At 44.5% G+C, this 27,922-nt stretch overlaps 1 protein-coding gene across 2 annotated transcripts in view; it reads right to left on the bottom strand.

Annotated features, from left to right (window-relative positions):
* The window catches only part of LOC105484564 (laminin subunit gamma 2), a 68,522-nt gene that overhangs the window by 6,709 nt on the left and 33,891 nt on the right, over positions 1-27,922 (bottom strand). For both annotated transcript variants that reach the window (XM_071076819.1, XM_011746308.3), the window contains 16 exons: positions 22,506-22,641; positions 19,628-19,726; positions 17,148-17,284; positions 16,224-16,346; positions 15,124-15,313; positions 12,825-12,937; positions 11,630-11,848; positions 10,858-11,040; positions 9,937-10,182; positions 7,428-7,570; positions 6,182-6,338; positions 5,668-5,873; positions 3,719-3,798; positions 2,432-2,587; positions 1,551-1,695; positions 657-809 (listed from right to left, as the gene is read on the bottom strand). In XM_071076819.1, the coding sequence (XP_070932920.1) occupies positions 657-809; positions 1,551-1,695; positions 2,432-2,587; positions 3,719-3,798; positions 5,668-5,873; positions 6,182-6,338; positions 7,428-7,570; positions 9,937-10,182; positions 10,858-11,040; positions 11,630-11,848; positions 12,825-12,937; positions 15,124-15,313; positions 16,224-16,346; positions 17,148-17,284; positions 19,628-19,726; positions 22,506-22,641 (2,486 nt within the window). The remainder of the gene's footprint in view (positions 1-656; positions 810-1,550; positions 1,696-2,431; positions 2,588-3,718; positions 3,799-5,667; positions 5,874-6,181; positions 6,339-7,427; positions 7,571-9,936; positions 10,183-10,857; positions 11,041-11,629; positions 11,849-12,824; positions 12,938-15,123; positions 15,314-16,223; positions 16,347-17,147; positions 17,285-19,627; positions 19,727-22,505; positions 22,642-27,922) is intronic.

Raw genomic sequence — 27,922 nt, 5'->3', positions numbered from 1 at the left:
ACAAAGCAAACTTTATAAGTCCACGACACATTCCATATAGAGAATGGTCAAACTCTAGTCCACCATCAGGGACAGGAACGGTTTTATAAATCATAATTTTAACTCTAAATATTTCCTGAAGTCAAGTAGTAGACTGAGCTAGACCAAAATTAGACCCAAGAGGCCTAGGTCCTATTCCTAGGTTTGAGGGCTGACTCACTGGGTGGAGCTGAGCTAATCACACCAAGATCTCTGCAACTGTTACTTCTTCCATAAGCAGTGCCTTCATTGTTGATTTTTCCAGAAACAAAGTCTTGCTCTGTCACCCAGGCTGGAGTACAGTGATGTAATCGTGGCTCACTCGAATTCCTGAGCTCAAGCGATCCTCTCACCTCAGCCTCTCAAGTAGCTGGGACTATAGGCATGTGTCATCATGCCCAGCTATTTTTTTATTTTTTATTTTTTGTAGAGATAGGGGCCTCACTATGCTGCCTACGCTGGTCTCAAACTCCTGAGTTCAAGTGATCCTCCCGGCTTGGCCTCTAAAAGTGCTGGGATTATAGGGATGAACCACCGTGCCTGGTCAGAGAGCTTTTGATTATTCTTCTTGCCATATGTATTCATATGGTAGGCATTCAATACATGTTTATTGAGTTAATGAATTAACAAAGTAATACTTCTCTCCCATTCTTTCCATTCTGTAAGAGCTGCTGTGTTTCTTCTTTCCAGTCTCCCAGATTCTTTTGTGCACGTTCGAACTCATCCATATGCCTGGTCACCAGGCTTGAGAGTGAATCAGCTTTTTGTTTGATCCTCTTTGCTTCTTCCACCTGTGAGCCCAAAGAAACCAAGGAGTCTGACTTCTGCTTACCAGTTACCACACCAGCTTTGTTAGGACCTGGCACCATTGTTTGAAAATAGCAACTGCCTTAAGAAGCCAAGAAAATAGTCACTAGCCATCCAGGCCCCAAACCTAATGAGTCAGTATGCCCCATGAAAGTAAGGCAGCAGGTCCCCTCAATGTCAAACAGGCTTTGTGTCTGTTCTTTTTTATTTTTTAAATTTTTACATATTAGTTTATATATTCATGGGAGCATATATCCATGGGAATTGTGAATTTTTTTTTCTGTAGGTAGTAAACAAAATTTTCTTAATCGAGTAAGTTTGGAATTGTTAAGGGAACTGATGGCAGAAACAATGCAAAACTTTTGAGAACAAGTCATCTCCGAGTGGCTATACATAGAGATATACTATAGGTTGGACTCAAGTGTAAACAAAAAACTTTATAAAAATTTCCCACAGATTTCAACAGTCCCCACAACTAAGGAAGATACATAAAACTTTTATCCAGTAATAGGTTTAGTATGGGTCAAAGCCCTTCCTGAGACTAGGATTGGGGTTTAAGAACAAGGAAATGGATAATTAAGAAGGCTAAATACTCTTCCCACTCTAAAACAGAAATGGTCAACATGGAGAAAAAACTGAATGGTTGAACAATATTATGGCACCCCCAGAGAAGAAAGTATTTATGGCCCTCCTGTATGTCAAGCACACAGGCCAGATGCCCTCACCTGAAAGGTCTGATCATTGACTCCCTGAAGCTGAGACACTGAATCCAGGAGGCGGAGACTGTGCTGATAAGACCTATCTGCTTCAGTTTCCGCTTGAGTGGCCTCCCTTGTCAACTGCTGGGCCAGGGACTTGGTTTTCTCCAATCTGGTATTGGGGGTGGGGTGGGAAGGGCGCAGTAACAAAAAGAGGACTTTGAGAATTCTTTTTTTTTTTTTTTTTTTTTTGAGACAGGGTTTCACTCTGTTGTCCAGGCTGGAGTGCAGTGGCATGATCACAGCTCACTGCAGCCTCATCCTCCCACGCTCAAGCAATCCTCCCAATTCAGCCTCCTAAGTAGCTGAGACTACAAGAGTGAACCACCACACCCAGCCCCCCTCTTTTTCTTAATAAAAGCAAAATTTCACCCTGTTGTCCTGAAAGTATGTAGTTGGAATAACCAGAAGAACCAAATAAAATTATTTATCAGATACGTGTCCCTCTCTACTAAACATAAGCCTTTTAATTTATATAGGTTGGGTCAGAAAAATTCAATCCCAAGTTCCCCACTTCTTGATAACAGAAATATATTTCTGTATTTTTATATCTCCCCATGCCATCAGATGGATTTACTCACACCCTTCATACACCAGAGAGTGACCATACCTCCAAGTATTGTAATCACAATCAAAACATAAATTTTATTTAGACTAACCAACCTTTTTTTCTTCCAGTCTTAAAAATATCTACTTTTCCCCAAAGTAAAACTCCCATGTATTCGGCCCTCTTATTCTCACTAATAATATGTTTTTACAGCTAGTACGGTGCCCCTCAAGTACAGTTAGCATTTTGCCCTGGGAGTATCTAAGGTATATGAGCCACGGGAGGACCCCTAGGAACATACTTTTCCACAACCCCCTGCACCACAGCACCGTCAAGGCTACCGCTTCCGCTTCCGCCTCCTTCACGCAGGGCCTTGTGCACCAGTGAGAGGGCTTGTTTGGAATAGTCCTCAGTTTCTTTTGTCAGTTGCTCCATGTTACTGGCCGACTCAACGTGGCTGAAAGGATTAAAAACAAAAGAATAAGAGTTTTCACGCAAAGGGCTTCCTTTAGGTCGTTCAGTTAAACGAAGGGCAAAGAGTATGGGAGCTGGTTTGATTTAGAAAAACCCTACAGAACTGACCCAAATTACATGGAATTAGAGGCGCTATCAAGAAGCAGAAGGTGTTTTGGAGAATTCGCCTCATGTCATAGACCTTGTAGTGATCTTTTCCGTTTATGGCATAATCACTGGAGGCCCGGAGCGGAGTGGAGGGTGGAGATGGGTGGGAGCAGTCTCAGGTGATAAAACACTGCATCTGTAAGTTGTTTGCTGCAGGAAGAAACCTCTAGGTCTTGTTTCACCCAGGATCCAACCCCTACTCACTTTCGCTTCAGCTCTAAACTGGACCCACCACTAGGGGGACAAAGCATGTCTATAAAATTTCCCTGGATACTTTTGGTTCCTCCTGGTTCTAAAAAGTGCTTTTTTGAAAAAAACCCAGAGAAACAAAACCAAAAATCAATGCACTCAGGAGGCAGCTCATGTTACAAATACACAAATCAGCCCTCTTCCGCTGACTGAATTCCACTTGGGATTAACAGAGTCTGCCACCCTGCTGAGCACTCCCCTACCAGCAAACCTCTTAAACACCATAGGATTTCTAGTCAGAGTCAAGGATGAAGGGAGATGCATGTTATCATTGGGGCCCTGCAGAGCCGGTTTTCAGGAGGAAGTTCCCCCTCTGCAGTCTTGGCCCCCACAGGCTAACAAACAACTCGTTGCTACTTGTTCCCAGGCTTGGTGTGGGAGTCCCTGAAAGCTGCAGAGCTTTCTCTTCCAAGGGCTGATTCATTTCACGTGGCCCGAGGAATCACATCTGACATACACCACAGCCATACTGTGAGTCATAGGGAAATGTGGGAAAGAAACACCCTCACCCCCAACTCCTGCCAAATGACCCTGCCCAGTGGCCACTTACATGCAGTAAAAGCCAAGTGGTTAAAAATTGGTTTCAAGGTAGGGAATGGCTGCAAAGGAGCCTGGAGAGAATAAATATCATGCTTGGGTCCCTGATACCCTACCGTCTTATTCAAGTCTGACCTGGCAGAGACGGCTTGAAGCAGAGGTGCCCTCTAATGCTGCTCACCTTTCTGCTAATCTCGTGGCCTCCTGAGCCAGACTTTTAAAGCCATTTGGCCCCACGTAGTGGTCTGAGGCAGGAATGTTCTGTGGGAAAAGGAGAATCGGTTAAGGCGAATCAGTTAAGGATTTGCACTTGGCCATGGAACTTAAGCAGGTGCAGCATCTGTCCTGTCAGAACCACTTGTCATTAGTCACACAGGGTTCCACACGCTGACACTTACACCATGCCTCTATTCACCATTATCATTCTATTTTTAAAAAGTATGTATAGGCTGGGTGTGGTGGCTCATACCTGTAATCCCAGCACTTTGGGAGACCAGGGCGGGTGAATCACCTGAGGTCAGGAGTTCAAGATCAGCCTGACCAACATGGTGAAACCCCATTCCTACCAAAAATGCAATAATTAGCCAGACATGGTGGCAGACGCCTGTGATCCCAGCTACTCGGGAGGCTGAGGCAGAAAAATCGCCTGAACCTGGGAGGTGAAGGTTGCAGTGAGCCAAGATCGCACCATTGTACTCCAGGCTGGGCAACGAGAGCAAAACTCCATCTCCAAAAAAAAAAAAAAAAGTATGTATAGACAAGAACAAAGAAATCCAAGTTCAAAAAAGTCTGTATATAGATATAGATGCATTAAAATATATATACATAAAAAAACCCCAAAACAACAACAAACAAACAAAACAAAAATTCTTTTCTTGCTGGGAGCCAAAAAAATTAAAAATAAAAATATATACATGTACATATTTTTATATGAATTTAAAGTCCAGTAGAATATATTCCAAGTTTTAACAGTAGTTATTTGATAGTAATGGGATCATAGAGAATTTTTATTTATTTTCTACAGCAAACATTTTCGTAATAAAGGAAACAATCAATACACATTCTTTTCTTTTTTTTTTTTTTTTTTTTTGAGACGGAGTCTCGCTCTGTCGCCCAGGCTGGAGTGCAGTGGTGCGATCTCGGCTCACTGCAAGCTCCGCCTCCCGGGTTCACGCCATTCTCCTGCCTCAGCCTCCCGAGTAGCTGGGACTACAGGCGCCCACAACCGCGCCCGGCTAATTTTTTGTATTTTTAGTAGAGACGGGGTTTCACCGTGGTCTCGATCTCCTGACCTTGTGATCCGCCCGCCTCGGCCTCCCAAAGTGCTGGGATTACAGGCGTGAGCCACCGCGCCCGGCAATACACATTATTTTCAATGTGACTTCCTTATTATAGTATCTGATTATCATTCCACTTCCTCTATTCATCTCCCACCCATCATTTACATTACTGTCACCATAGCCTTCTTCATTCAGAAATAGAAGAGTGCTCAATCAAATCTCTCCCTCCTACCACATTACAAACTACATTAAGAAAATCATATTGGCAGCATTTTTTTCCCATTTTCAAAACCATGTCTTTATTGGGCTCCCTCCCTCCCTCCCTCCCTCCCTTCCTTCCTTCCTTCCTTCCTTCCTTCCTCTCTTCCTTTATCCTTCTTTCCCTCTGTCCCTTCCTTCCTCCTTTCTTCCTTCTTTCCTTCCTTCCTTTTCATTCATTCATTCATTCATTCATTCATTCATCCATCCATTCATTCATGCACCAGACATTTACCACAGCTATACACTGTACTGTAGGCTGAGAAAGTAAATATGAACTAAAGTAAATCCTGCCCTCTGGGAGTTAACAAGCTAGGAGATAGGCAGAAGGGAGGTGAGGCAGGGCCAAGATGAGGATGTAGTTAGAAATAAATGAACTAGGGAGAAGAACATAATGCAGTAAAATAGGAAACTGCAGAAGGCCAAAGACATAAATAGATGTGACTGTTGCAAGGAAAAGAAGTCCAACCACCTGTCAGGTAGATCAGAAGCAGAAAGTGAGCCACTGAGAAACAAAATGAGTCAGTGAGATCTAGAAGTAGATCTCCCAACACAGCAGTAATTCTCAATACCCTAGCCCAGCAAAACCTACAGTGTTTCCCAAGGAAGCTTCGCTTTCTGCCAGGCTCAGCTGCATCTGAGTGATGAGCCTGTGAGTATCCCGAACTTGGTTCTGGTACTGACTTCCCAGGGCCCGAATTCTTTCCACAGTCATCTTGAGGTCATCCAGGCGGCTCCGGTAGCTGTTCTCTTGGCTTCTCACCTTGGCCAACTGGAGACCAAGGGATCTGCTAGCACCTGAAAGCAAAGAAGGAAAGGGAGCATGAGCACTTTCTGGGTCAGCATAGAGTTAGCAAACATAACAGAGGGTTGACTGGCTTATGGCCAAATGACAAAAACACAATAGAGAAATGCATGCAACCATTCTTTTATCTCCATCATTCAAGTTGCAGGGGGAATGTCACAGACAGTCCTTCCACTTCTGCAAGGGCTGGTTGGAGATATTTGCTGAACTGATAACCATAGAAGATTTTATGACCTAACGTAGCCATTCCTTCTAGGACTATGAATTCTCTTCTGTCTGAAGGGAATTTGGCCTTCATCACCTTCTGAAATCTGGGCATCTCTCAGAATGTCCCGAAGGGCCTGCTCAGCCTGCTGCATCCTGCCTTCCAGCTCTGTATCAAGAACTGCTCCATCACCACCCTGAGCCTTTGAAATCAGGGCCTCCATTCTCTGAAGCTGCTGCATAAACTGATCCATCTGAAACCACAAAAGAAAGATCAGAACAGAGGGTGGAGACCATGTACCCAAGGGATTGTCCAATACCAGGTACCCTGGGGATAATACTAAAAGTCCAGAAACGCTTAGCATGTCATAGTGGTTAAAATTTTAGACCCTGGAGCCTAGAGTCCTTGAGTTTGAATCCTGGCCTCACTACTCACTAGCTGTATGACCTTGGGCAAGTCACTTTCTTTATCTATAAAATTAGGATAATGAAAATAAGAATAGTATCTCCTAAAGTTATTACTTGGACTACCTGGGTTAACATCTGTAAAGCTCAAGCTTTACTATGCAGTTAGTATTTGTAAAGTGAAAGCAGTTGCAAGCTAGAGACAAGAGAACAGTGCCTGACGCAAAGGAAATGCGTAAAAGGCTTGTTAAATAGATCAGTTTAAAAAACAAGTTGAGTTTGTTCTACATTTGGAGTTCTGTTTGGACCTTTGTCTTCCCCAATCCTCACTCCAGGAAGAAAAATAGTTAATAATTAACAAGAACATCAAGTTCATTCTTCTCTGGAATTCAAATGAGAAATTTCTGGAGGCCATTATTGTTTGGGAAGCCTTGATACTTTCTGGACTCCTGGTATCTTTTATGTTTATGTTTTTCTTCATTTGTTTTACAAAGACATCTGTTGAAAAAAAAATCAAGCTGGAAAGTGACATATTATAGTGGGAAGAGCCCTGAACTCAGTTAGGGGACATGGTCGGGATTCCGAGTTCCACCTAGCCATATCACTTTGAAAAATTTCAAGTATTTTGAGACTTTATTTGACCAATGAAAACTGAGGTCAGAATACTTTTCCATTCAACTCAACTAAGTTATCATTAGTGCCAAATGAAACAGTATCTGCAAAAGAGGTTTTGAAAATGGTATATATAAGAACATAAACCTGAAGTATTATCACCATACAGAATTTTTTTAATACAGCAATTTTTAAAGAAAGAAATAGTAATCACACTCCCATCCTCAGGAGACTAGGAGGGTCCTAGATCTGTGACAGAACCACCCAGTGGACACTTAAGGATTTGATTCTGTGGGGTTAGGGGTGGTAAAGAGAAGAATGCATACCTGAATCTTCACTTGATTATAGCAAGCTGGACAGCTGAATGCTCCGTGCTCACAGTTGGGGCCACCGAATCCTGGCTTACAAACACAGGTGCCATCACTTCGACATTCTACAGGCTCTGAGCCCATGGGGTTGCAGTTGCAAGCTAGAGACAAAAGACAGACAAATGGAGCATTCACATCAAACTAGTCTAGAAACTGGAGGTAGAGCAAAGATACAAGGAAGGAGATCAAGCCTCCAACAGCAGAGAATCCTTCTACGCCTCCATGCACCTTCTTAATACAGATAGGTCTTAGGAATCACGCGGCAGGTTTGCCTGGTGTGTGTGCCTGCGGGGAGATTATAGCCTTTCTGGCAGTGCTCATTTTCCTCCCCCTGTTAAACTAAAAGCCTGTTAGATATTCTGCAGGCACTCTGGCTTTGCTTTCAAGGTGAATAACATTTCTTCTGGGCCCATTACATGCCAGATGTAGACATCCCCCTCTATTTTGCAGATGAGGAATGTGAGCTCAGGGAAGTTGAGTAATTTGCCTGACGTTACATGGCAAGTAAATGGCAAGTGACAATGAGAGCTCAGGAAGGGCCAGTGTTCTTTCCTCTGTTCTGCGGCCTCTGGTGTAGGAAATACAGTTAAGAAAGTAATACCTTTATTCATCCAATCAAATTGATTAAGCCAGGTTCTGTTATAGGAGTTAAGGATATGATAGTGGGTGAGACACTTTGATGATTACAGTGATTCTCTGGGTGACAGTGATTCTCTGGGTTGTTCTATCTTCAGTGCGCACAAAACGCTGATTACATATCTACATGTATTGTCATTATTTGCATACATATTTGTATATCTTCCTTATTATCATACAAACTCTTCGAGAGTTGGGATGACTTATTCACCATTATAGCCTCAGTATCTAGGTCCACACTGGGTACATGGTATGTGCTTGATAAAGGATAGTTGAGTGAAGAAATGTGTGGTATAAAGCCAGTGAAATTTCTGTTAGTAACCTAGAATTACAGCTACAATTAAAGACAGAATATAGTTAGAATATATAACTAGAATTATAGTGTGTATAGTGAGCTTTCTTTTATCCACCACTTTGAGTTAAATATTAATCATACATATGAGGAAACTGAGGCTCAGAGGGAGCAATTGGCATAATTAGCACAATATAATAGGTATGTTACAAAACTGGACTTGAACTCAGTCCTGCTGGTGTCACATGGGCTTTTCCTCTCATGAGGTGCTTTCTAGCACATCACAGCCAACCCAGAGATTGGGGTCTGGGCTGGTCTGGTCCAGAATTCCCCAAGGGATTTGTACCACTAAGTAGAAGCCTCAGGTTGCAGAGGTCCTCAAGCACTTCAAAGTGGAGACTCTTGTGTGAGTGGGAGGCTGTGAGCTCCATGCAAACCTCCGGGTCTTCATGAGGAACCAAGAGTCTTCTAACCTGGTTGTCCAGAGTGGCTCTGGACTTTTTTTTGTTGTTGTTGTTGTTTTTTGAGACAGACTCTTGTGCTGTTGCCCAGGCTGGAGTACAGTGGCATGATCTCGGCTCACTACAACCTCTGCCTCCCGGGTTCAAGAGATTCTTGTGCCTCAGCCTCCTGAGTAGCTGGGATTCCAGGCACCCACCACCACATCCAGCTAATATTTGTATTTTTAGTAGAGATGGGGTTTCACCATGTTAGCCAGGCTGCTCTTGAACTCGCAACCTCAGGTGATCCACTCGCCTCGGCCTCCCAAAGTGCTGGGACTACAGGCTTGAGCCACTATGCCTGGCCCCATTCTGGACTTTATAAACAAAGTTAGGGTGAACAAAATTCTGAGTTCTGGGCACCAAGGTCAGCCTGGGACTGAGGGGTGAGTCTGTGGGGCAGGCCAGCTCCTCTAGAACTGAACTTGCCTCTAGAATATAAGATGTACAAAGATTTGAAAGCAGAGCTGGGCAAGAGGACCAGTCTGCACATTCATGCTTTGATGTGCAGCAGGCCTCAGGAATGCTCCACTACAGCTGCTACTTTGAAGCTGTCTTGTTAGGAGAACTTTCGACTCTTACCTTTCTATACATCAATTATGCTGACTTCTGAGAGAGTCTCTTAAACTACTTTACAGCCCACTCCCCTTCCCACTTGAGTTTGCTCAGGCTTACTCTCGAGTCACTTATTACTCTCCTACAACAGGTTTGGTGGCCACTTCCCTGCCTCGCTGCTTGGGATTGGGCATAGGATATGGCCCCGTGTTATCTCCCCTTCTGCGTAGGAATGTAAACCTGACCCTTTTCACTTCTCCCACCTAGCTTTAACCTAGCTCTGTCTTCCAGACCTGGCTACAGGGGAAACGTGTCTTAAGGCCTTTGACAGATGAAGAAAGGCCCAAGGTGCTCACGGGTCAATTTGGTCAGAGAACCAAAGTAACATCGCAATATGAACTGCCATTGCCCCTGCTTAGATGGCAAGCAAGCGCATATGTACACAGGCACACACAGACACAGCCTGCCTGGGGTGGAGTCCTACCTCGACACTTTTCTGCTGGATTGGGAGCCAACGGGTCCCCGAAGTAGCCTGCTTTGCACTGGTCACAGTAGATGCCGGCTGTGTTGTGGATACACTTCAGACACCTGCCTGTCAGCCGGTCACAGTTCCCAGAGGCACTGGGGTCCACATTGTTGTTGCATTGACAGGGCTGACAAGGCCTCACTGGGCCATGTTCACCAAAGGGGTCCCCAAAGTAGCCATCAGCACAGAGCTCACAGCGGGCACCTGGAAAGGAACAAATGACCAAGCCTAGGTCGACATCCATCGGGAGGAAGACCAGATGCAGAGACCTAAAGTTGCAAGTCACCCTCTAGAAGAACCAGAGAAATGTGCTTCTCCAGGGACCCCCGAACAAAGCCCTCAGGAGCAGGTGTCAAGGCAGGGCTGGCCCTCTCACTCCATGCCCACCGCAGGTTGCAGAACACAGCAGCGCCACTAGGAGGCTTAACTAGCTGGCTGGGAAAAAGCAGGCAGCTCCACAGAAGTAGTAAGGTTTTGAGCAATACCCCCAAAACGGCTGCTGAAGAATCCATTCTTCTTTCAGACTGACCAGCAGAAGGACGTGACATTTAAGAGGTCACTAAGTTTTCCCTCTTTATCTCAGTTCATTAAGAAACAAACCATGTGCTTGGTCTGAAAATGTCATCTTCTAATGACAAACCTCTCAAAACAGCTTCAGGTGTTTTCCCCCATAATTGCACTCTGCTCTTGCTTAATCCACTTTACCTCTTGGGCATCGCAATATCTTATCTTTAAGACATTATCTTTAGAATGAGCACATTTAGGTGAACCCGAAGTCATTACAATTTCCTAGAAATTCCTCAGAATAGAAGCTATTTGCACACATTCATGGCATCAGGACAGGAGGAGGCAGGTAGCGGAGCAGACCCGTGGCCTTACCGGTGACCCCGGGAGGGCAGTTATTGCACACCACCTCCTCTGTCTCTGGCATCACTGAGCAGCTGAACCCGTTATGACAGGGACAGGGCTTGCAGCTGCGGGGGTCGTGCGGATCGTTGTAGAAACCAATTGGGCAGTCAGCACACTCAATGTCAGGATTCTCATCCCCTGAATAACAGTCTCCTGAGAGTAGGTGAAGAGTGGAGGGGCAGAGAAGTGTGGAGGGGCAGAGAAGTGAGCAGGGTCAGACAATACATTTCCTTCAACATGGGTCAGAGCGGAGAATGTCAAAGTGCCTGAGCACTGGCATTCACCCTTGCCACAGACCCAAATCTACACACGACCAAGGCCCTGAATCTCACCCTCGCTCCCCTATCCAAAGTAGACACCCACTTCTTTTACTATCCATAACTTAACACTGTTCCCCATGTTCTCTGTGGCCTGACACCACTTGTCTGCACATTCATTTAGACCCGGACTTGTCTTTGATCTCCCCACAGAATTCTTGCAACTCGACACCAACTCCCCTACTCAGCACTGAACCATGACGACCATTTCCTGTAACCTGGCACCTTTCTCACAACCTCGTGGCATTTCCACAATGAATAGGATTGAGTGTAATAAGGCACCATGGCCATCTTCCCTGACTCCAGCTCAGCTCTCCTTAATCCTTTCCCACCTCTGATGTGAGTTCAGCCACGGTCTTTCTTACACAGCTCTCTCTCCTCCACACAACACCCCAGCCACCTGGTCCAGGTGTCATTTCACTCACCTGTGTCTGGATCACAGGCCCCTCCCCCTTGACAGTTACAAGGAATACAGGTGCCAAAAGGCCCCAGTTTCGCTGAATCTCTCTTGTAGCCAGAAGCACAATCCTGGCAGAATTGCCCCTTGTACCCAACAGGACATATACACTGTTCAACCCAGGGTGCCGGGGCTCCAGAGACGGGTCGGGCTGAAATCAGGGTCACATTGTCAATGTACCCAGTACCTGCAATTGAGAGAACAGTTTAGAAGTTGCAAGTGGTACAGTGTGAAGATCTCAAGTCAGATCTTTCTTGGGATTTTATTTTTCTTAACTCCCTAACAAAGACAGGTGGTGTTCATACATCATGCCACGTAGAGAGGTATAGCAGTCCCCCACTGTGACTGAGCACACAGGCTCTGGGGTCAGAAAACCCAGGGCTTAAACTCTGACTCCACCCTCACTAGCTGTGTAAATTGGGCAAGTCACTTAGCCTCTCCATGACTGTGTTTCCTCGACTATAGACAAGAAGTAACAGTGGTATTTATCTCCTATGTCTGTTGTGAAAATTAAATTAGATAATGCATGTATTAAAATCTACCTGGCGTACAGTAAGAGTCAATACATTGTTACACGTTTCTGCTTCCGACTTTATTTGCTGCATCAATGACATGGAAATGGTGCATGCTAGCCACGCTTCCTTTTTATGTGAGTGAGTGCAGAAAAGCTTAAGGAACTCTTGTTAAATAATTCCAGTTGGGATTAGGAGGACCCAACATGTGAAATTCAAACAAACAAACAAAGGAATTAATAGAATACATGATGACTCAAACAGGGTAGCATAGAGTATAATCTCAAAAGGAAAAGCTGCTCAAGGAACAAATAAGACTGTGTTGTAGGTACCATTTCCCAGCTAAGGAAATGTGTCCATTTATTGTAGATTATCTTTCTCAGATAATCAGCTTTAATAAAAATTAAGTGGTCCTTTTAGCAAGATAGCGTCATTCACCCTTCACTGGTGCTGGGTGCTGACGTCTTTTTAGAGAAACATTTCTTCTAAAAAAGCTTCTAGAATATAAAAATTCAGATCGAATCAATTATTCTAGGTCAGAATCATCAAATAACTTACCTACTTGTTTGGAGACTGCCACCACCTTAGAGAGCTGAATCAAATTAAACTAAAACCTAAGAAGAGAGAAATTCATTTATCTCAGCCACTTACTGTATTCTCCATATGTAGCTCGGATGCGGAGGGCTGTGAGATTCCGCAGTAACCTTCGATACTCAAAGTAACTCAGCTGGGGGCTCCAATTACTGCTTGGATGCTCATTTAACCTGCATAATTTAAAATCAAAAGCTTTAAAAATCCGATTCTTACCACATACCTACCTGTTATAAACTATGCCTGAGGATATGGGAACAGCTAAGCCCCTTCCCAGTCCTGCTTAGAAGGGGGCACAGGACTGAGAGACGCCTTTTCATAGGCATGTACTTGGACCTTCCTCGCTCCATGGGGAGGGCAAACCCCAGAGAAAGTGATGGAGGGCATCCCAGTGTGGGAAGTCCAGATCCAGGGGTGACGTCACCTGAAACCATGTTGATCCCAAGTCCTCAGATACCACTTTCTATTCCTGGCCACCCATAAGCTAGTATTAGGAATATCTCCACGTTCCAGAAGTTCTGATTCTCAAGAGCAACCATTCGTCTTTTTTAAAAAAAATCATTTCTTTGTTATCTGAGCACATTTTACTTACTTTTTTCAAAAACCAGTTTCCACTTTTACATTGTCCACATTTAATACTTTTTAATTTGGCATCGTAGTGGCTCACTGTAACATATCACCAGCCCCTGTGCTGTTCTTCTAAACTTTGTTTTGTTTATTACTGAAGTATCTCCTACAGGAACAACCCTACCCACCTTCATTTCATTCACTGATTTGTTAAACAAAAGTTGACTGTGCACTTGGTTTGGGCTAGAAGCTCTGTTAGGCTGGAGGACACAGACAACAGGGAGAGGTGATCACCATCCAGCCAGGGGAGTCGGGTGGGTAGACACACAGTTATAATAAGATGGCATGAATGCTATAACAAATGCATGCACAGAGTGCCATGGAAACACAAAGTGACTGTAACTTTACCTGGGATTCTGAGAAGGCTAATACAAAGGAAGAACGTGGAAGCTGAATCTCAAAGAGTAAGTTCACCAAGCCTGGAAGGTGGGAATGGGCATTCCAGGCAGGAGAGCTTTGCCATTACCTCTGCCCTGGGTTAGGCCCCTAACTACTCTCCATTGAGCCACTGTGAATGTGTTCTGATGGTCCAGTTAAGGGCCCTACCCAAACTATCACCCATATGGTGCCTGTATTTGCACCTAGCCTTCACACCTGATGATCACACTTGACTTAACAATCTCTCAATGGCTCTGCATCGTCTTTCCAGCATGGACAAGATCTCAGCTCCTTGACGTGACATACAAGGCCCAACATGATGGGTCCTTTTCCAACCTTTGCAAACGTTATCTACCTATCTTCCCTTTGCATGCTGTATTCCAGCCATAAATATTGCTTGCCAGTTCTCCCCTATATTATGCCTTTCTGCATCCCCACATACATTCACAGAGAAGGGTTGCCCTTCTCTGACTTTTCTCCCTGGAAAAGCCCTGTGGACCTTTCCATTATTAGCCCACACATTGCCGCTTCCTGAAGGTTTCCCTGATGCTTCCAGGCAGAATCAGGCACTTTCCAAGACCCCATGAACATGCACCACCCCTAAAGCAATTACCCTACTGTATTATGCTTGCTTTTTGACATGTTATACATTGTACTAGACCATGAGCTCTTGGAAGGCAAAGACCATGTTCCATCTTTATTTCTCAGCCTCCAGTGCAGTACTGAGCACTTAGTAGGCACAGCTCCCTTCTCCAGCCTCTCTGCAAACACCATGCAGAACCCCTATTCTATAGGATACCATGCAATCCCTGTAGACACGCACAAAAAGATCCATAAAGTCACTCCCACCTCTTTCTCCTACCTCACTTCTCACTGCACTCCTCTCGCCGACTTAATGCTCCACTCATGCTCGACCATTTGGAATTTTCTAAATGCAAAAACCTTCTTCAAGCATTGCATTTCCTCCGCCTTGTTAACCTTTCCTTCCTTTTCTTTCCTTAGAGGTCTGCCTTTCACATTTGTCATGTGGTCCTGGGAAGCTTTCCTTCATCATGCCAGTGTGGTTCAGTCATGCCTCCTGTATGTGCTCAGAACTTCTGTGTCTACCTTGTCTATTTCTGTCCCTTGACAAACTGCACTGTAATTATCTATTCATTTTTCTCTCCCGTTAGCCTGTCAGCTGCTTGAGGGAAGGAATAATGTCCTTTCTGAGCACATAGCAACCTTCATGGTACGTAAAAGGTGCTCAGAAAGGCTTGTTGAACAAATGAATGATGATTGAACGAATAAAGAATGGACTCAAACTTCAATCACAGTTTGCTCTAATTGACCTACTTGTGGTCTCTCTTTTTACCTGAGTGTGTAAGTCTTGGTGAGCCCACAAGGCAGTGTCTTGCCAAGTGGCATCAAGGGAGCTGTGATCCGTAGACCAGCACCTTCCAGGATCACATCGTGGGCAGATGGGTGTCTGCCTCCTCTGTCCACACGGTAGTCAAAGGACAGGCTTTGCCCATAGCTCACCTGTTGATTCCCAAGAAATTTGGCTGTGAAACAGAGTTTTAAAAGATTGAGATCAGTTGTGAAACTGGAGAGGCAAACAAATGCAAGTTTGCACTGGTGTCGGCAATTTTTGTTGAAGTCGTGTGTCATGCTGCCCCAAAACTCCTTGCTAGGAGAGTCAGGACCTGGTACTGGACATAGCTATGACACTTTGGGCTATGAAGGAGGGTTAGTTACTGAAATGATAAGAGGGCCTTGTTATAAGACAATTCCATCTATTAGATGATTCATGATGTGGCCCTTATGACAGACTGTTTTGTAAAAATCCTAGGCCTATCAGCATAGCACGACTTGTTACATAATGCTTTAGTTGACAGAATGCCTTCATAAATATCATCACATTTGCTGACAATAATTCTGGGAGGCAGGCATTAGTATTCTCATTTAACAGTAGGGAAAACTTAAGTTCAGCGAAGTTAAGAGAACAACTTGCCCAAGAATCACATATGTGCTGAGGAAATGAACTGGGGTCAGAATTCTAGCCAGTGCTTTTCCACCAAAGCACATACCACTGACTGATTTTTTTTTTTTTTAACTTACAAGTATTTGAAGTTTTAAGAAATGCTTTGTTTTTGCTTTCCACCTGCTTCTCAATAGATCCATAGGTTTGGCCACAGTCCTTGATTTCTTGCCTTGGTGGTAAACATAGAAACTTCTCATTTGATTAAAGGAGGCAGCTCAACCAGGGTCTGACCTCTGGGACACCCCATTCTACTCTGTTGGGGCCATTTATTAGTGACTCTCAAATCAGGCTTAACCCCCAACTCTCTTCTGGAGATGCTGCTACCCTGAATGCAAAGTGATATGGTTTCCACAATTTCTAACTCAATTTCTCTATCCTGACTTCCTAGTCCTATAAGCTGGCTTCCATAGGAGAAATCATTCCTCACATACCAGGAGCCACAAAATAGACAGGGTCTGGTCGTCGGGCTGAGCTAAACACATCTTGATGGCGCTGTGACCATTGGAGCTTTGCAGGAGACCCATTTCGTTGGACAGCCTTCCAGCCATCAACATCTGGAACACAAACAAAATCAGTCTGCATTGGAAAAGCCCTCCTCATCTATTAAGTTAAACAAGGAAAGATTTGCTTGCCAACAAGTCCTAGTGGTGAGTAGCAAGTGGGGTTTTCTCAATATTTCCACATTTGTAAATGGTCCTTAAAATTATCCATGTACCTCTCTATGTGGGTCTCTACTTCACCTGCTCCCGCCCCGCAGCTGCTAGGATTTCTCATCTTTGAGTCTGACTCTTGCGATAAGATAGCAGGTTTTCTTCTGCCTGTAATTTCCATTTTTTATATTTATATAAACAGGCTCTGGCCTTAATGAAGTGAGAGGGCCCAGGCTTTTCAAAGGGAAACTCAGACTTAGTGAGTGTTGAAATAATATCAATTTCCAATATTTTTATAGTGCTCTGTAGCTTGGGAACTAATTTCACATAAATTAGCTCATTTATTATATGTGAAAACAGCATTATTAGTGAATGTGAATTCCAGGAAGACTCTTATACACTCTCCAAACCAAATGAATGATTCCTTTGTGGTTTTGAAATAGATGGGGATGGAAAATTCAAGGAAATAAAAATCTAATCTCTTTTGTAGTTATTCTTTTGAGTTATACGAGTGAACTATTTTCAGCCTATGACTTTTTCAAGACATCAGAGTATGCCTGAGTGCCCTGACAAAATAATGTACATTAAATACTATAAGAGAATTGCTAAAGAGAATCCATCCTGTGAATACGGAGGTGGTTGTCTGTAAGTACAAAGCCCTATACAACATTCAAAAACTAAAACCTAGAAAATGGAAGGCTTTACCTTGATTAAAGGTAGAGGTGATCTTATGGACACTGTAGTCTGCAGAGCTGCGGCAGCTGGCTGAATGCCCATAGCAGAAACACTGGGTGCAGCCCTCAGGGTTCCCCCTATCCAGATTATAGTAACCTGATCGACACCTGCAGTAGCATTGTAGAAATCAGGATATTATAGGTTATTTTTTATTCTGTAGAGAGAATATGATGAATGAGTCATCCTCTCTCTACCTTCTCTTCCACTTGGCCCTATTAATTTTCAGAGGAGGGAAATACCAGATTTCACATACTACCCCACCCCCAGACTGCCAGATGGAATCACGACCCCCTAAATGAGACAGCATAGGGAACATTCACTTTCTGTTCCTTTGTAGAACAGAGCCACGTTTGTCTTGGTGGTCTGGCATCTGAGTAGTTGGCCAATCCTTGGTAGGAAATTGAGTGGTGGTCAGATGAGCAGAATGGTGTGGGCAGGGCTATGCAAAGCTGCCCTGTTTTGGAGCTACTGCTTAATGGGGACAAAGACTGGGAAGTGGGGACCAGGGAAGGTGAGGCTCCTGCCTCAGCATTACTTAGCTGTATTGAACCCCTCCCCAAGACCACTTAGGTGTTGATCCCCATCTCTGACTCTTGCACCTGGGCTCTGGCTCACTAGGGAAAAGTGCAGGTGAGGATATGACAAAGAAAAAGGATGGCTAAGACACTCTCCAAAAGCCAGGTGTAGGCTTGCATTCCACCTCCGCTCCCAACTCAAGCCCTCCAGTGGCTTCTGTGAGGACCATGGCTGCCAGGCGAGTCTTCGATGCTGGAGTCACAGAGAAGAGGGCAGGGGAAGCTGGGGAGGACTTGTTTATCCTCTGCTCAAGTTAACTACATCCTTCCACATGAAATAATGTGAAACAATGATGGTTTCAATGATCATTTATTTAGCACTTACGTTGTGCCAGGCACCTTGAGTGTACTCTCTCATTTAACCTCCCTCCAACTCTATGAGGAATTGCTATTTCTAGTTTTCTTAAATGAGGAGACTAAGGCCAAGAGGTTAAGAAACTCTTGACATATAGCAGGTAAGTGGCTGAGGCAAGATTGAAAATCATGTACATCTGCCTCCAAATCATGTAGTGTAAAAGCTACTGCACCTCATGTTGGGGGGAATGTTCTGAGTACAGTATCACAGAAAAGCAGGGTAGCTGTGAAGGGCAGGTGCTTCAGAGGACAGTTGTAACTAAACACGCTTTGTTTTTTCTCTAAGAGCAAGAGTTAAAAGAATTATTATGATTTCTATGGAGAAGAAACCTGCCGATTAAAAGAGCTTGAAAAAACAAGGAAGGATAAGAGAGGAGCAATGGGGAGGGAAGAAAAAAGAAGAGAAAGGAAGGGAATTAGACAAAACTAAACGATTTTGTTTAGGAACGCACTGGGGTAATAAATTATGAAGCAAAGAAAGAAAGTGATTACCATAAAAGTCAGAATAGAGGTCACTTCTAGGGAGGGGGAGAGCATTGTCACTGGGACGCAGTTTTAGCAGAGGTCTATTTCTTATCATTGGTGGTGATAACATTTATTTTATGTGGCATTCTATTTCTGTCTTTTATTTTGAAATTAAAAAGGCTTTCGACGAGTGACTTCCCTTTTAACACTTAAGCTTTATTTCCCTGCCTTCACCTCAGCAGCCAGGAACCCCTGAAAACACAAGTTAGGAGTGTATTTGGCATTTCCTCTGTGCAGGTATAAGTGATTGGCAGAGTGCCAAAGAACTGCTTTCTTACTTTTAAGGAAATGAGGAGGAAGCCTTGCTTCTGACACCAGCCTCACAGCCCTCTGCTCAACAACCTCTGGGAGGGAAGAGTTTAAAGCCTGAGCACAGTTGTACTTAAGGCACATCCTGCACCGGCAGCTTGGGGGATGGTGCCTCACTGCTCCACCTCCTCCAGTGTGGCTTGGCCCAAGGGGCTCTTACCTCGCCCTCACAGCCCCACGCCCATACGTGTGTGTGCATGTAACTGCCATCCTATCCCCAGGGCAGTGCCTTTTTTGTACACGATGGTTATATATGGCCATATGCTGTGATAGGCCCTCTTACAAGAATTTTCACAGCATGTTTAATTGGGCCAGGCCTTTCCTGAAACCAGCCTGAGTCCCAGGATCTCACTATGGATTACTGCCTCAGACAGAGCACCTGGAATTAGGAGCCAGCTGGTGGGGCGAATCTCTGGGGCCCTGTGCCTCTCCCACTGTCAAAACAAAGAGAAGGGGCCCAGAGCAGAGTATGGAGTCCAGTGAGATTTGGGCGCTCAGTGGTTTTTTAGTTTTGTTTTGTTTTTTGTTTTTTTGTTTTTTGTAAAAGCTTAGTTTTTGAGGGCAGAGCAGGAAGAAAGTCATCAACATTTGTCAAGTATCCCTTTTCCATAATTACACTCAGACGATTAATCCCTTAGTTGGCAAGGGACTCTCTCTGCTGTTTGTAGGGCCACAGTTCACACAGACCTATCACAGCGTTCTCCAGTGACAGCTGGCTTGCAGACACAGCGGCCCGCGTCACAGGGCCCTGCGATGCCAGCTGGGTCACAGTCACACTTGGAGTCTCTGGGAAAGAAGAAAAAGAAAATTAGGGACATGCTTCCAAATGCTTCACAAGTAGCACATAAAAATCAACTGCTCATGAGCAAACATCACTAAGCTGGGCAAGTCCTTCTTCGATGAGGCTTCTCCTAGCCATCCTCACCTGTGCGGACCTCTCTCACACACCTGAGGACTCACTTGCCTCCACCAGTGCTGCTCAGAGTGTACTTGGTGGGTGGCAGCTGGGCCGAGAACTGTCAGCCACTCCTAAAGAGAGCAGGGGTTTGTGCCAGAATGTAAACCAGGTTCATCACTCAACTGTTTAGTTTACTTTGGTTGACTGTTTGGCTCTGTTTACATTTTTTTAAAAAAATTATCATTTGTTTCCCTATTGTTTAATTCAATGATGTCTGCTTTTTATCATGATTAATTCCATCTACCTGCTATTTTATTCCATTCAGTTCTTTCCGTTGGTAATTCCTCAAATGAGATGTAATTCGTATGCCATGCAATTCACCCATTTAAAATATACAATCCAATGGTTTTTAGCTGATTCTCAGAACTGTACAGCCATCACCATCAATATTAATTTTTAGAACATTTTGATCATTCTGGAAAGAAATCCTGTGTCCTTTAGCAGTTGTGTCCCCAACCCTGCTACATCTCCTCCCTCCAGTCCCACTTCCAGCCCTCGGCAGCCACCAGTCTACTTTCTGTCTCTCCAGACTTGCCTATTCTAGACATTTCCTATAAATGGAATTATACCATATGTGGTCTTTCATGACTGGCTTCTTTCACTTAGCATGATGCTTTTGAGGCTCATCCATGTCATAGCATGTGTCAGTACATAAATTCTTTTTGGTGACGGAATACATATATACTTTTTGGTTACAGTTTTCACTTTTCAGCTATTATGAGTAATATTGCTATGAATGTGTGTGTACAAGTTTTTGTGCAGATATCTACTTGCAGATATCTACTTTCTCATTTCTCTTGGATGTATACCTAGGAGTGGAATTGCTGGGATTGCTGGGTTTAATGGACTTTTTTTTGTTTGTCTGTGGCAAGATTTTCTCAATGAAGGTATCAGGGCTTTCACTGAATTCTGGCACAATCTCCCTATCTCGTCCACCCCTGCTTCTGTCACCCACTTTGCACGCAGTCATGTGTTTTATCTCATTGCTCAAAAACTAAGTTTACTGTCTCTTCTCTACTGATCTGTTCCTCCTCTGCCTGCCCTGTGACCCCACCCAAATCCTGCCCAAACCTGGGGCACCCTTGACCCCTCCCTCTCCCTCACATTCCTCATCCAGTCACATGCCAAGTCTAGCAATGCTTATGGCTGGAATTTCTTTGCCAATCTTTATCTTTGAATTCTCACAGCCTCCTTCCTTCTTAGCTCCCTCTCTACTGCTTATCTGGACCATTTGACAAACACATATTCAGCATCTACTGGTTGCTCAGAACCAGGGATGCTAAGAGAAATAGGAACAGTCCCCATTCCACAGGAGTCCTGTGCCAGGGCAGCAGGCACAGGGACAGCTGCAGATGCACTGGACACCCTCGAGGTGCCTCTTCCCACTCCAGGCATGGGGACACAGAAGCAAACAAGACGGAGCCACAGGGGGCTTACATTTTAGTGGTAGAAATGGACAAACATGAATAGAAAATAAGATATGGAGTGAAACAGCAGAGTGAGAACACAGAGGGGTGGGACTGGTGCAGGAAGGCCTCTGTGAGGAGATAGTGGGGTGGGGATGGAGCAGGAGGCGCTGCACGGCTTTGGGGAAGGCAGAGCGCTCCAGGATGTGCCAAAGTCACATGCACTTGGGTCTTTGAAGAAGGGAAGGAAGGCTGGTGTGGCTTCTCTGCAGAGTGCAGGGAGCAGGGAGGGAAGCGGTGAGAAATCAAGCAGGCACCTAGGCTGAGGGTGGAGAGGGAGGAGGACCTTGAAGGACCTTGATAAGTTTTATCTCATTCTGAATTGGGTCAGGGAGGTGGAGCTAACAGAGGGTTATGTTTTAAAAGGGTTACAAAGGAGGACTGGGGCAGGGGTGATCTCTGAAGACCATCTGAAAGGGTCAGGGAAAGCTGGACCAGAACAAATGCCAAGAGAGTATGAGAACTGGGGACCTTGACAACTGGGACAATGCAGTGTGGCTGAAGGGCAGTTCCTGTCCCAGCAAGGAGCCAGCAAAGTGGGCAATGGGACGCGCCTCCTCTGTGAGAGCCTTGCTAGCCAGTGCCCAGTGCTTCACTGCCAAGCCCCCACCAAGCCATCCCAACGCTTGCCAGCTCTGCATCTCTGCAAATTGGTTATGTGATATTTAATGCATACTCACTCATCTTCCAAAAAAAATTTGAGCAGGGATACAGGACATTCCAAACTAAAGGGGATCAAGATTATGCAGAAAAGTTCTACCTAAATTCACTGGGGCCAAAATGAGTCCCAGGTTACTTGAAGGACTCGTTGCCTCCCTTCATCTAGAGGGAAGCCGTTGCCAGAGAGAAGGACATGGACTCTGGACCCAAAACCCTGAGCTTAAGCATTAGGTCCCGCCTCACCAGTAACATCAGGCAACTTAACCTCATATTGTTTAAGTTTCTTATCTTTGAAATGCATATAATGATAATCCCAACCTCTTAGGGGTATTGTGAGGATTAAAGTAGATAGCCCACATCATGTACTCTCAAAGCAGTGTTTGGCACAGGGTAGGGGCTCAGTAAACACAAGTGGTTGCTAAGATTTCTATAATTGTCATCACTGAGTTAGTGACAGCAATGGTGGGATGTAGATGCTCACAGCAGTCTCTGGTCTTGGGTGCACCCCGCATCCGTGAGCATGTGGAAGCCTGGCAGACATCGGTCGCATCTGGCTCCTGTCACGCCCGGTTTACAGCTGCACCGTCCGGAGTTGTCACATCGAGCACTAAGAGAACCTGAAACCCACAAGGTAGGGGAAAGGAAAGAAGAAGAGGAACTATTTAGTGTATGCGGCATTGGAAGCAACTATCACCCTATGGGTGCTCCGTAAACACGAAGTAAGAAGCACCATCTGCTGCCTTTAACAGTCACTTCACATCGTCTGCGTGTTCTTCCACCCACCGGGGACGGTGCTGACAGCCGAGGATGTCTTCCTCAGGGAGAAGAATTAAATTACTCATAAAAGCATTTGTCTCTGTCTGTCTACTCTGATTGTGACAGTAGGTAGCATACAGCTCACCGCTTTTTAAAAGAAGTCCATCAAATCTTTAAGATCTCAAGGAAAATTTGTGAATGAGCACATTGGCCTCCTAGAAGAGAGTTCGTATCTGAAAGTGAGCAGCATTCTCTCTTATCCCTGGCAGGCAAAGCCATCTTTTAAGGGTCAGTGCTTATACGGTATGATTTTTATGAGCTTAAAAAGGGCTATTAACCAAAAATATCCACCTGCCAAGAGTGCTGGAGAGTATCCCCTGTGGTGCGCCCCCTGGCGGGATGCACCCTGTGTGCCTTTCCTAGGGGACTGTACTTGTCTTATGATTCCACTTTTTACAGATATGCTCCTAGTTGTAAATGGGTCCTCTCAGATTGAGTGTTCATGAAAAACTCAGGGCAACAAAATGTGTCACCGTGGGATGCCCCCAGGTTTCACCACCTGCCCTTCCACACTCACTCCATTCCAGCCTCCACTTTCTCTCACCTGGGCCCTGCCTCACACTCTCCTCCCTGCCTCCATCCTTGCCTCTCCATAGTCCACAGAGAAGTCAGGATGTTCTTTAAAAATGTAATTCAGATATTTAGGTCCTCCAGCGCCCCGCCTCCCCCAAGCAGAATAAGATGCCGACTCTCTATCATGGCCTGCAAGACCGTACCTCTCTTACCTCATCTCCTACCCTCCTTCACTAGGTTCCAGCGACCCAACCCTCTTGGTTGGGGCAAAGTGCTAAGCAGCTTCCCTCAAGGTGTTTGCACTTGCTGTTCCCTCAGTCTGGAATGCTCTTTCCTCAAACTTCCCCTAGTTGGCACATCCTCAGCACTCAGGTCTTGATTAAATATTACTTTTCTAGAGAAATCTTCTCTGACTCCTGCATCTAAAATCCCATCCCACCCCTACCACAGTCCTCAGCCCTACTTGATTTAGGATGATCTCACCTTATGTCACCTGCTGTATTCCCACTGCTCAGCATTGTGCCTGACACAAGGCAGGTGCCCAGAAATCTGTCCAACTAATGTGTGTATGCCAAGGAAGAGGGCTGGGCTGTTGTGGAAGGAGCTGAGAGAAAGCCAAAAGATGAGGTGGAAGGCTAGCTAGGTACACCTCAGCTACCTTATAATCCCCCTGCAGTTCAGTGGAATTGTAAAATAATCTGTGTATCTTTTTTTTTTTTTTTTTTTGAGACGAAGTTTCGTTCTTGTTGGCAACTTCCAACTCCCGGGTTCAAGTGATTTTCCTGCCTCAGCCTCCCAAGTAGCTCAGATTACAGGCATGCACCACCATGCCCAGCTAATTCTGTATTTTTAGTAGAGACGGGGGTTTCTCCCTGTTGGCCAGGCTGGTCTCGAACTCCCAACCTTAGGTGATCCACCTGCCTTGGCCTCCCAAAGTGCTGGGATTATAGGCATGAGCCACCGCACCTGGCCATAATCTGGATATCTTTTTTTTTTTCTTTTTTTGAGATGGAGTCTTGCTCTGTTGCCAGGCAGTGGTATGATCTCAGCTCATTGCAACCTCTGCCTCCCTGGCTCAAGCGATTCCCCTTCCTCAGTCTCCTGAGCAGCTGGGACTACAGGTGTGTGCCACCATGCCTGATTTGTATTTTAGTGGAGACGGGATTTCACCATGTTGGCCAGGCTGGTCTCGAACTCCTGACCTCATGATCCACCTGCCTCAGCCTCCCAAAGTGCTGGGATTATAGGCATGAGCCACTGCACCCGGCCTGTATCTTAAGTATCTGTAAGGATTAGGCTATCCATAGTCTATGAAGCCAAGGGAACATTGACCAGTCTCTACATGTTTGTTTTTTAAATCTATTACCTTTCTGTGAACTTTTAATTCACTAGTAGAAGTCAAATCGATAAAGGTATCAGTTCTGTGTCTATATGAAGACTTTATGCAGCATGTGGAATGTGAAATAAATGAGTCACATTCACAGTTTGAGTCTATGAACATCTACATGTCAACTTTGCAAGGCTTGAAGGAGCGTTCAGTGATAATAGCGTAAATGACATTTTTTGAGCATCTCCTTAGATGTTGAGTTAGGCACTTTATATGTATTAGCTCACGCTATTTAGTAGTGAATTAAAAGTTCACAGCAGAATAACAGATCAATTTCTGCATAATAGGAACTCTCAGAGGTTTAGGCAGGCAGTGATAAGTTCAGACCTGCACTTAGAAAGAGAACTCTAGAACAGTCTGCAGGATGGCTTGGGGAAGACAAGATGAGCCTGTCTCCTCCCATGCCATGATGGCCTGGATTAGAGGGGTCTCGGTGAGAAGAGAAGGAGGAAAGCATTGTGAGAGACACTGTGGATATAGAACAAACAGATTGAGATGACTCTTGGGTTAGGAATGACGAGGGGGAGAGGATCACATTGATGACACTCAGGTCCCCAGAGTGCATGCCTGACTGGACTGTGATGCTATTTACCAAACCAGGGAAGACAGGAGGAGGAGGACCAAGATCTCAGGCTGAATCATCAAGAGAAGATAATGAGTTTAGTTTGGGATATATGAACTTGAGTTTCTAGGGGCATATAAAGGTGGAAATGCTCATCTGGAGCTCAGAGTCTAGAGATGAAGATCTAGGAGCCTTCAACACACAGGCTGAATAGGAAGCCATAGTAAATGTGAGATCAGTCCAGAAGTAGATGGAGAGAGGACAGGAAGTGGTAAGGACAGAGATAGAGCCCATCTATTAAGAGAGAGGATGGGCCGGGTGCGGTGGCTCACGCCTGTAATCCCAGCACTTTGGGAGGCTGAGACGGGCGGATCATGAGGTCAGGAGATCGAGACCATCCTGGCTAACACGGTGAAACCCCGTCTCTACTAAAAAAAAAATACAAAAAACTAGCTGGGCGAGGTGGCGGGTGCCTGTAGTCCCAGCTACTTGGGAGGCTGAGGTAGGAGAATGGCGTGAACCCGTGGAGGAGGTGGAGCTTGCAGTGAGCTGAGATCCGGCCACTGCACTCCAGCCTGGGCGACAGAGCGAGACTGTCTCAAAAAAAAAAAAAAAAAAAAAAAAAAGAGAGAGGATGATCAGAGAGGGAGAAGTCTCAGGACAGGGTCTAATCAAACAATAAGCAATGGAAGGCAGGGAGGAGAAGTCTAAGGAGGGTGAGGGGAGGAGGAGAGAAAGAAGGTTTTCAGAGCCTAAGGCAAGAGAGCATTTAAATAAAATGAGAATGAAGAGAGGTTATTTGGTTTGATGTTGAGAGACTTCATGCTCATTGCTCTGTGAGTGGTGGGCAGAAGGAAGGAAATTTCCTTTCTGAATAATGCTCTGATAAGTAACATTAAATAGAAGTCCCTTATGATGAAATGTGGTTGTTTTTAACATGAATGGATGCTGATTTGGGTACCAGAAACACATTTTTTCTCCATTCGAATTAATGGTAATTACACTTTCAACTTCAGAAAACTCACCTTGCAGTAGTTTTTCAGAAATGAATTATTTTTATAAAGTGGGGGAAGACGGTCATTTGGGCTCTAACTCTGAATATGACTAACTTATTTCATGTTCCAAAACAATAGCACTGGTTCTTCAAAGTCTCACTCAAAAAAAAACCACCTGCCCCAATTCCCACATCATGAACTGTACTTAGGGATTGTGAACAATTGGTTTTAAAGAATAGACAAGGAATAATTCCTGTTTCAAATTTGTGTCCCAGTAAGCACATTCATGGTTTATGTAGATACAGTCTACATGCATTTGAAGACTCAGGAAGGTATTAAAAACTGATTAATATTTAAAATTGAGGGCCGAGCATGGTGGCTCATACTTGTAATACCAGCAGTTAGGGGAGGCTGAGGCAGGAGGATTGCTTGAGCCGAGGAATTTGAGACCAGCCTGGGCAACATAGACCCTGTCTCTACAAAAACATTAAAAATTAGTCAGGCATGGTGGAACACACCAGTAGTCCCAGCTACTCAGCAGGCTGAGGGAGGAGGACTGCTTGAGCCCAAGAGTTTGAGGTTGCAGTAAGCCATGATGGAGCCGCTATACTCCAGCCTTGGCCACACAGTGAGATCTTGTCCCAAAACAACAACAACAAACCCAATAAAAAAAAATAAACAAAAAATATAAACTGAGAGAACTTGCCTCCTTTTGAGAACCCTTTTAAAAATATATACACTTGCATTTAAAAACATGTTTTAAATAATTACTCAAATGGTATAGTCTGAATAATACACTGTCAGCATCAAAGATATGTGAAAAATATAAAATTAAGAGAGTAAGTCCAATATCACATAGACCTCAAAAACTTAGCTGTCATGGGGGGAAAAACTTGCACACACAGTGAATTTCAAAGTATCTGCAAATGGTTATCAGGGCTTAAATATGCGGCTGGAAGAGCTGAAGATAACTCAGCCCTGTTGCTGAGTCCACAAAGTCATAATCTAAAAATAAGCCTAGTTGCTACATTTATGGGAAATCGATATGAAGTCCAAAATTGGTGACTACTCTGGGGTTTATTAATACCGTTGGCTTCATTTGACATACATGTAATGATAGCATTTTTTGTAAGACATGTTCTTTTGCATTTGAAATTGAATATACAACACACTCCTCTGTCAAGTTACTATCTGAAAGTGAAAAATATCCTCTGGCTAATTGGGAGATTGAGAAATCACATAGGGAATTAAACTTGTGCTAGTGGTTAAGTGACATGTGCAGCTGAGGAGCAGCTGGGGACAGCACATGGTGGGAACAGTCTCTGCCACCAATGTGTCTTTCATCCTCGGCAGTTTGGACCCTGAAAGTTCAGTTTCTTCATCTCTTTAACAGGGGATGTGGGATGTGTTAACACAGGTTGTCAGACTGTTATGAGGACTGAAAAGGACATCATCTATGAAAATGTTTTGGAAAATTATAAAGCATTAGTCAGATCTTAGGAAATAATATCCATCAAGCTTTTTGTGTACACATAAATTGTCTGCTTTTGGGCATAGAAAAATGCCATTCTGATTTTTTTTTCTTTCATAGAGAAGGAATAAGAGAACTGTTCTTGGTCAGAAGA

This window comes from Macaca nemestrina, chromosome 1, assembly GCF_043159975.1.
Source record: "Macaca nemestrina isolate mMacNem1 chromosome 1, mMacNem.hap1, whole genome shotgun sequence".
NCBI classification, from domain to species: domain Eukaryota; kingdom Metazoa; phylum Chordata; class Mammalia; order Primates; family Cercopithecidae; genus Macaca; species Macaca nemestrina.
Note: the sequence above shows the minus strand (reverse complement) of the source record. Positions and strands in the feature narration are given on the sequence as shown.